Genomic DNA, 9,253 nt, shown 5'->3' on the forward strand with positions numbered 1-9,253 from the left:
TATTAATCAATATGATAATGCCTATATTGTTATGTTTTTTCATTTATGATTTTTTTATGATAAATACAATATAGTATTATGTGTTGTACTGTTGATATTTTGTCTTTACATATTGTGCAGTATTTTAATCTTTCATTTTTCATGAGTATTTTAATCTTTCATTTTTCATTATTTTTGATTTTCTATACCCCCTGAATATTGCTCCATCTTTCATTTTAGTTAATTGGAGGAATTCATTTTTCTTAATATTGATAGATTTCAATGCTTTCATTGTAATATTTTTATCTACTCATTTTGACTCATTCCATTTTTTGATGTATTTATCAATAATTTCTTTGTTTCTACTACTTCTAAAGAATATAATTAATTAAACGTAATGAAAATAAAATTACATAATTTAAAAAAAAATATTCAATTAAATATTGATACCTAAAACATAATCTCTTAATTTTTGCTTTATTTCTGATGATAAAAATGAGAATTGAATTCCATTTAAACATAATTGTTTCATAAATTCTTTTCCTTCTTGTTCATTATTATGACAATACGCTTGAATAGCATGTCTCATTTCATTAACCATACTTGTCCTAAATAATCCTCTATCATCACAACTAATAAATACCTTTCCTTTGAACAATGCTTTATCCATCATTGGGTGTTTGTCATATCCCTTTATGCTTCGTGACACCATATTACTTGTTAAACACACTTCACATCCAATATTATTTTCATGCATTAATTCAATTGCTTTTTTATTTAAAAATATTCCATGTCCAACACGTGATGGATAACATTCTATTAATTTAACACATTCTTCATCATCAACCTTTTCTCCAATATGCATTGTGATTGGTAATTCTAATTCTTTTGCATGTTCCATCAATGGTATAATTTCTTTCCATGTTCCTTTGAATGGATTTCCACTTAATTCAATACCTCTAACAAATGGAGTTTTCTTTTTATATTCAGATGCCAATTCTATAGTTTCATATGCATCATTTAGTCTAGACCTATTTATAGAAAGAATTAAATAAGGATAGAACGGTGTTGTTTTTGTTCTTTGTTTAATATACTCTTCAAAAGCACTAACCACAGTATCAATATAATCTCTTTGACTATGACCTTCTAGTTTTCTTGGTGTTGTTCTTATTTCTGCAATAATGGTATTATCGTTATCATAATCTTCAAGAACTTGCTTTGCTAAAATTTTAATTCTTTCTAATGAATTTGTAGCTTCATAAATTAAATCAAATGCTTTAAAACAATTAGATAATGCTTCTTCACAAGATGTTTTTGGAGATAAAATAGAGTCAATTAATTCAGTAATGTGAGTATTTTGGTGCCATAACTTAAGGGTGTCTTCTCTAATAGATCCATTCAAATGAGAATGTAATTCCACTTTAGGGAATTGTTGAATGAAAAAGTCCATAATGAATAAAAAAGAAAAAGATAGTAGGGTTAATTGGATGTATAGAAGTTTCTTTTTATCTTTTAAAAGAAAATTTCTTTTAAAAATAATGAGTTAAAAAGTTCGTTTAATGAAATGTCTCTTTTGAAATATTTTGTCTCTTCTACAATCACCGAAAACTAAAAATTGATAATTATTTAGTTAGAGATGAAATGGTATAATTCTCTTGTATTATCTATTATTTGCCCACCTGCCGCTGTTTATTGTAGATGTGGTATTTGTGCAGACTTTATTGCGAATATTTGTCTAACATTATTATGTTATTTTCCAGGTTTATTTCATGCTGTTATCACTGTATTTTAATTGAATAATTTTATTAGACAATAAGGTAACAAAAAAAAAAAGAATTAGATTATTTCATGAGTTGAGTAGATTCATTTTGATCAGTAGCCTTACTATTTTGATCTGGTGTTTTAATAACAAATATGAATAATAAACTTGATATTCCGGAAAGAAGAAAAGCAGGACAAACAATAAACATATAATAATTAGTGTGGTATTGGTTAATAGATTCTGAAGAATCTTTAGAATCTTTATTTATTGAAATATTAATAATTATTGAAATAAGTTGTGATAATAGTTGAGAAAGAGTTAAAGAATTATTAACTAATCCTACAAAAAATCCAAAGTCATCAGTTTTTACTACTTTTCTTGTTAGAGCATATGGTAAAGAAGTTAATTGACAATAACATAATCCAGAAGAGATAAGAGGTAAAAATGAAACAAAACAATGTAATGCATCATTCTTAAATGATGAACGTGGGATATAATAAATAATAGCACATAACCCAGTTATAATATTAAAAGAAAACATTGTAAGAATAGGTTTTTTGTTAATAATAAACAGAATTAATCCAGTTATTACAACAGTAATCCCAAAAATAAGTCTATTGAAATTAAAATAAAGAAATGATAAGTCTTGTTTATCTTCAAAAACATAATAGATGAAATATAATTGTGTATTTTCTTTAATTGGTGTCCATGCAAACCAACCAACAAATACTACAATAAGAATTAAACACATATTTTTATTAATTTGTTTTATTGAAGTCCAGATATTCTGAATATGTTCTTTAAATAAAATATTACCTGATGGATATGGTGATTCATTAACAAAATGACAAAATAAATAAACTGTTATTGGCATAACAAATAATGATATCACATTTAACCAAAAGGTTGTTATTAAACGTGCATTTGTTAAAAACATTTTGTCATGATTTGGTTGTGTTAAATATATTAAACAAATAATTGAAGTTATTCCATAATAAATAACATTACCTAACCCTAACATTACAGAACCAATTAGTGTTACTCGTGTTTGATCAATCCAATCAAATTGATCTAATATAAATGAACGATATGAAACTTGAATTAAATTGATTCCAATTGCAACAATAATTTGAAAGATAACAAATAAACCGTCACAAAGATTTAACCCATTTAATTCATTAAAACTTATTGTTTTTACAGTTACTGGAAGTAATGGATAAATAGAACAAATTAAAGTACCAAAACTTCCAACAAACCAAATACCAAGTCCTAAAATCATTATTGGTCTTCTTCTTCCATAACCAAATGTAGCATGGTCACTAAGAGCGCCTATAATTGGTTGTAATAAAAACCCAATAATTGGACCTATAGTCATTTTAATCACAGAATGTGCAAGAGAATCATATTGAATTGATTCATTTGTTAAAGAAGAATAATTATTAATGAAAAATAAATTAATAATTGGAATATTATCTATATAAGTTAATACTGAGTTATTTAATTTAAATCACATTATTCAAACAAGAGAATTCTATTGAAAATTGGACACTGTTAACAAGAAAAAAATATATAATAAGTTTTAATGATAATGGTGTAACTTTCATTATTAATTTCAAATTAATTATTAACCCAAGAACTTTCTAATTTTTTATTCATTTTTATTCATAATTAATTTTCAAAAAGTATTAAATTGATTATTAATTTTCTACTTTTATTGGCTTAATTTGTGAATTTGGTAAACCAACCCATCTTCCTTCTGGATGAGCTTCCATTTTATCTACAGCTATTTTAATTTTAGCAGATGTAGCTGGTGTATTCAATCCAGGACACCCTGGTCCATAAGCACATCCTCCTTCACAAACCATAACTTCGACAAGATTACCAGTAATATTCTTTTTGAAATTCTTTAGTCTTTTAAAGTTTTCTTGAGAAAATCCATCAATAATTGTTGGTTTAATTACTCCATCTGGTACTTCTTTTGGAAGTAAAGATGCAACAGCAGATGCAACACCTCCACTTACAGCAAAGATTTTTCCTTCTTTATGTGCCTTATCGACAAAAGTATATGGCTGTACTTTACTTAAATCTATTCCACTTCCTTCAAATAAACCAAATATTTCATCAAATGTTAGACAATAATCAGTAGTAGAATCTTGTAAAGTTTCCCATCGTTTAGCATTACATGGACCAATAAAAACTGTAACAGTTTCTTGGTCTCTATCTTTGACTGCTTGAGTAGCAAAATGCATTGGAGTAGGTGTATGAGAAACATTTTCTTTTAACTCTGGCATGTGTTTATTAATGGCATTAATATATGCAGGACAACAAGAAGTTGTCATAAAGTCTTTTTTATTTTTAACAATACGTTCTTCAAATTCTTTTGCTTCATTTAATGCACATAAATCAGCACCATAACTAACATCTTCTACAGAAGTAAATCCAAGTTGAATTAATCCACCTGAAACTAAAGCTAAGTCATATTTACCAAAATGAGCTGCGATAGATGGTGCTGGACATGCAACAACTTTTTTAGTTGGAAGTATTTTTAAAACATCAATAAGATTACTACGTGGAAGAATTGCTCCAAATGGACAAGCCCTCATACAACCTCCACAATTAATACATTTTTCAAAGTCAATTGTTTTAACTCCTTCTGGAGAATCTAACATTGCTCCACAAGGACATGCTTTTACACAAGGTACTGATTTAGAGATGATTGCACCATATGGACAGAATTTGTAACACCTTCCACATTTAATACAATTATTTTGGTTAATTACTGCTCTTCCATCTTCTCCAAATGAAATACATTTTTTTGGACAATTAACAGAACATGGACGAGATGTACAGCCTTCACAAGCTTGTGTAACAAAATAACCATTAAAATGACATTTGTTACATCCTTTTTGTGAAATACCAAAAACTGGCTCATGTAATGAAGTTCTCTCTAATGCCTTTTGTGCATAAACATGGAGTGGTGTTATATCGTCATACTCTCCATCAACAAATCCAAGGACAGATAAAACTTTTTCTCTATAAATACCTTCTTCTTGTTCTCTTGAATGAACAAATTTAGATGTTGGTTTCCATCCATCTCCATCAGTAAGAATAGTAGGTAATTTATCAATGTCTTCAATAAATCTACCACTCTTAAAACATTTTACAACTTCTGAAATAATTTTATTTCTAAGTGGAGTAAGTTGAGTACTCATAATGGAAGAGTATGTTTCTGACGAGATTTAAATACCAGAAATGAAAACAAATTGCACTTTCGGAGATATTTCCTTATTATTCCATTTGAAAAGGAGTTGAATTAATATCTGAATTTGATAAGTGAAAAGAAGAACTTTATTTTTCTATTTTTGTTAAATGATACTTGAATAATAAAATTATTATAAAAACATTATTTTTAATGAAGCTAAATTACGCTTAGGCTGAAACAAGATGTTTGGATTTCCAAACGTCTAATAAGTCTGAAGAAGCATCTGGGTTAGATAGATTACTAACATTTAAATAATGACGCATTACAATGGCATCTTCTCCATCATTATAATATTTTCTATCAACCGAATGTTGTTTATAACCCATTGTTACTTCATACAAATGACGAGCAGGTTTATTACTTTCACGTACATGAAGAGTAACATATTCTGCACCAAAACATTCAATCATAGAATTTTCTGCGGCTCTTAGTAATTTTGTTGCTATTCCTAATCTTCTGTATGACCTTAATACACTAATTGAAGTGATATGACCAAAAGGAGTTGTTGAGTCTTCGTCCCTATAAATAAGTGGTTATAAATATAATTTCTTTATAAATGAAATAAAAATGACAAACATCTTTGTTAAAACATAACCTACTACTTTCCCATCAACACATTCTGCTAAATATGTAATAGAAGGCCAAAGAAGAAGATGATAATAATAATATTTCATTGTATAATTTTCTGCTAAATTAATTAAATTAGCTCCTTGAAGTTTAGGAAGGTCTTCTGGCTAAAAGAAAATAAATATTTCTATTATACTCTTCATTAACAATACTATTAAAACAAATCAAACTGTTGCACGTCTAATATTAATCATCAGGGTTTTATTTTTTTAGATTTTTTTATTTTTGTTTTTTATTCATTTTTGTTATATATAACACTTATATGTTTGATACTTCATAAAAACAAAATCTATTTATTTAATTCTGTAAAAAAATGAGTCGGTTCCCACAAAATAATAATCCTCCGTTTAATCCTAATGGAAAAATACAAAATATAAATTTTATTCCTGTTACAAATGGACAAAGAGTTCCACATATAGTTACTGGAGTAACTCAAGGTGGTTCTGTTAGTTATCCATCAAATTTTCCAATGGTTGTAAGTACTGGAATGGCACCAATGGCTACCCCAAATCTTGGCCAAGGTCATATACCAACTACCTCACAATTAAGAACTGTAAATCTTCAACCCATACCTTTAGGTAATAATTTTGCTATTCCAATCCAAACAAATTTGCACGTCCCAACAAATGTTAAACGTGCCCAACAAATAGGGGCATTACATCTTTCACAAATAAATCAGCAAGCTCAGGTTATTCAACAAATGAACGCAAGACCACAATTTACTGTGGCTCAAGGTTTAGATATAACAAGACAAAATATGGTTTCTCAACAACAAAATATTGGACTACGTGGTCATGGTGGAATTGCAATACGTCCAGTACCACAACCTATGTCCCGTGGACAAGTAATGCAAGCACGTGGAATGACACCTTCAATAGTTGGTAATCCTCAGTTTGGTATGGCACGAACTCCAATAATGAGGACAAATTATGCAAGACCAATTCCAACAGGAATACGTTTATCACAACAAGCATCTGTAAGAGCAATAGGAGTTCAACAGCCAACAATAAAAATTGAACAACCTCAAATGTTTGGAAAAATAATTAGCAAACAACAACAGCCAATAGAAAGTCGTGCACCTCAAATTATTAATGAAGAAAAAAAACCTCAAATTCCTTCATCTGTACAAAATAAATTTATTCATCAAAAAATTATAAAACAAGGCCCAATTGAAGACCTTCCTCCTTCTCCTTTACCTACACAATCTCCTTCTATTATTCCTCAACACATACAACAACCAATTACTGCTAAACCATCATTAATGGAAACAACTCCAAGTCCTCATATTCGTGTAGTTGAACCAATAAAACAAATTAATGTAAACATACCAACTGTAAATCAGGTTGCACCAACTCCACGACCTATGAGTACTACTCAACACTCTGTTGTTTCCACACCAATACCAGTACCTGGAATTGATTTACGTCTTGAGAATTTTCAACAAAATTTTATTAAAGAAGTTCAATCTAAAACAACCAATTCTGTTTCTATTGTACCAAGAAAGAAATCAGAAAATCATTCAGAAGAACTAAATCAACAAAAAAGAGAAATCTTTAAAGAAGAAGTAGAAAAATCAATAGACACAACACCTATTCCACCTATTCCAAATTCATATCCAAAATTTGATGAATTCTTTACACAACTTCATTTATATTGTTTAAAAAATCCATTTTTCTATTATGAAATAGACAATGAATATTTATATGTAAAGACTAGATTAAATGATGAAATAGAAAGTTTACAATATGGATTTGAATTTTTTATTAATGAAGCTAGTCATCAAACATTTCCAATAACTAAGAAATTAAATGGAGAACCTATTGATTTAATGGACTATGGAAAAGATGGAACTCTTCCACAAACAGTAAATGAATTAATGAATGGATTATTTAAAGTAATGAGAGAAGAATTAATGAGTTAAATTAAAAGAGAAAAGAAAGTATAACAAACAATCTTTATTTATTATTATATTAAATTATTTCAATTTGTTTTTCTTTTTAACGTTAAAAAAAAATTGAAGCAAAACAAAATAATTAAACTAAATAAAATACAGAATAGAATTATAAAGTTCATGAATAAATGTAGATTAGAAAATGTTTTCCTTAGAAATGTATTATTTTATTTTCCAAATTTATATGAAATAATGAAATTTGAAAGTGTGTCAAAGTCATGTCAAATAGCGATTGTTTCAGTATATATTCATCCATATCAATTAACCAAGAAATATCCATTTCAAGTAATTATTAAAATATTTCCAAAATTACAAACAATTTATTTTAATCAACCATATGTTGTACCAAAAAGAGTTGAATTAAATAAAATTGATAATTTTGAAATTGAAAGTTGGAATGAACATTTAGGATTTGGTATATTTTCAAAAAAATGGTTTGGAAATAAAGTACGATCTATTCATGTTAATAAAATGATTGCAAATATTATTTCATTATCAAATATTAATTATACTAAATTACAAAAAGTTATTGTTGATAGTTCAGTTACTGTTGAATTAATTCATTCAATTATTAACATTGAATCAGTTCAACGAATGATTTGTTATTTAGATAATGAAAGTTCATTTGAATTATTATGTGGTATTATTCAAACAAATAATGAAGAAAGAAAAAAAATGTGTCATTCAATATTATCAGTTTCTATTGTATTTCATTCAATATGTAATGAAAAAATTATAGGATGTTTATTACATAAAAAACCTACAAATATGTCTATTGTATTATTTGGTAAAAATGTATGGAATGATGTATCACAACATATTATTTGTTTTCCTTCACAAAATATATGTCGTTATAGAATAAGTCCAACACCAGTTGAAATTTATGATTCTGTTCAATTTAAATTAATTGATCCTGTTATTAATCATATTATTACTGAAAATATTTCACGTGCAGAAATATTATTTAGTAATAAAATAAGACAGAGAAAAAATGATTTCTCTCATTTAATTAATTTAAAAACATTACTTATTGATTTAGCAACATCTGATATTATACTTCCAAAGTCTTTAATTCAACTCTCATTAATAAGATGTAAATGTTTTATTCAATTTAATTCATCTCAATTAACTCGATTTATTTTAGATACTTGTGAATGTAAAGGAACTCTTGATATATCGTGTATAACAACTTTAAAAGTTCTTAATGATAAAAGTCATTTTAATTTTATTAAAAATAATATAAATTATAAACGAGAATTACCTATTGATCTCTCAACTATTATCACTCTTCATCTTCCTGATAGATGGTTTATATCAAGAAAAGTAGTTTTACAAATTAATAATATTTCAATTTGTTATCCAACATTTGTTATAATACAAATAGAAAAAGGAGAAATGAGTTTTCGAGGAATTGGAAGAGAACCAATAACTATTCATATGGAAAAATTTAATTTTTATAACTTCAAATTAAAAGAAACAATAAATATTAAAGAATTTATTGTTGGTGATATTACAGGAGCGTTAATTATTAATAGAGAAAATACTAACTGTAATTTTATATGCAAATATGTTCATTATTATGAAGGAGAACATCATTTAAAGTCTTTTAATTATGAAAAAACTGATGAAAGAAATGTAATTTAATAATTTTATAAAATTTAAAAAAATTTAA

General features: G+C 26.8%; 7 protein-coding genes across 7 annotated transcripts; 3 read left to right on the top strand and 4 right to left on the bottom strand.

Annotated features, from left to right (window-relative positions):
- Positions 1-415: 415 nt before the first annotated feature.
- On the bottom strand, positions 416-1,429 carry ENU1_048790 (adenosine deaminase, putative; the record flags this gene model as incomplete). The annotated part of the gene is made up of 1 exon (XM_008857793.1): positions 416-1,429. One exon carries the CDS (start codon positions 1,427-1,429, stop codon positions 416-418), a length of 1,014 nt encoding a protein of 337 aa, XP_008856015.1.
- Positions 1,430-1,615: 186 nt separating this feature from the next.
- ENU1_048800 (hypothetical protein) lies at positions 1,616-1,771 on the top strand (the record flags this gene model as incomplete). The annotated part of the gene is made up of 1 exon (XM_008857794.1): positions 1,616-1,771. One exon carries the CDS (start codon positions 1,616-1,618, stop codon positions 1,769-1,771), a length of 156 nt encoding a protein of 51 aa, XP_008856016.1.
- Positions 1,772-1,820: 49 nt separating this feature from the next.
- ENU1_048810 (sucrose transporter, putative) lies at positions 1,821-3,345 on the bottom strand (the record flags this gene model as incomplete). Its single annotated transcript, XM_008857795.1, has 2 exons — positions 1,821-3,214; positions 3,264-3,345. 2 exons carry the CDS (start codon positions 3,343-3,345, stop codon positions 1,821-1,823), a joined length of 1,476 nt encoding a protein of 491 aa, XP_008856017.1.
- Positions 3,346-3,438: 93 nt separating this feature from the next.
- On the bottom strand, positions 3,439-4,953 carry ENU1_048820 (Fe-hydrogenase, putative; the record flags this gene model as incomplete). Its single annotated transcript, XM_008857796.1, has 1 exon — positions 3,439-4,953. One exon carries the CDS (start codon positions 4,951-4,953, stop codon positions 3,439-3,441), a length of 1,515 nt encoding a protein of 504 aa, XP_008856018.1.
- A 217-nt stretch (positions 4,954-5,170) lies between these two features.
- Positions 5,171-5,824, bottom strand: ENU1_048830 (acetyltransferase, GNAT family protein; the record flags this gene model as incomplete). Its single annotated transcript, XM_008857797.1, has 3 exons — positions 5,171-5,522; positions 5,580-5,737; positions 5,801-5,824. The coding sequence occupies 3 exons, from the start codon at positions 5,822-5,824 to the stop codon at positions 5,171-5,173; spliced, it is 534 nt and encodes a 177-aa protein (XP_008856019.1).
- A 119-nt stretch (positions 5,825-5,943) lies between these two features.
- ENU1_048840 (hypothetical protein) lies at positions 5,944-7,551 on the top strand (the record flags this gene model as incomplete). The annotated part of the gene is made up of 1 exon (XM_008857798.1): positions 5,944-7,551. The coding sequence occupies one exon, from the start codon at positions 5,944-5,946 to the stop codon at positions 7,549-7,551; it is 1,608 nt and encodes a 535-aa protein (XP_008856020.1).
- Positions 7,552-7,701: 150 nt separating this feature from the next.
- On the top strand, positions 7,702-9,225 carry ENU1_048850 (hypothetical protein; the record flags this gene model as incomplete). Its single annotated transcript, XM_008857799.1, has 1 exon — positions 7,702-9,225. The coding sequence occupies one exon, from the start codon at positions 7,702-7,704 to the stop codon at positions 9,223-9,225; it is 1,524 nt and encodes a 507-aa protein (XP_008856021.1).
- Between the last annotated feature and the right edge of the window lie 28 nt (positions 9,226-9,253).

Source organism: Entamoeba nuttalli (assembly GCF_000257125.1).
Source record: "Entamoeba nuttalli P19 unplaced genomic scaffold asmbl_2935, whole genome shotgun sequence".
Taxonomy (NCBI): Eukaryota; Evosea; order Mastigamoebida; family Endamoebidae; genus Entamoeba; species Entamoeba nuttalli.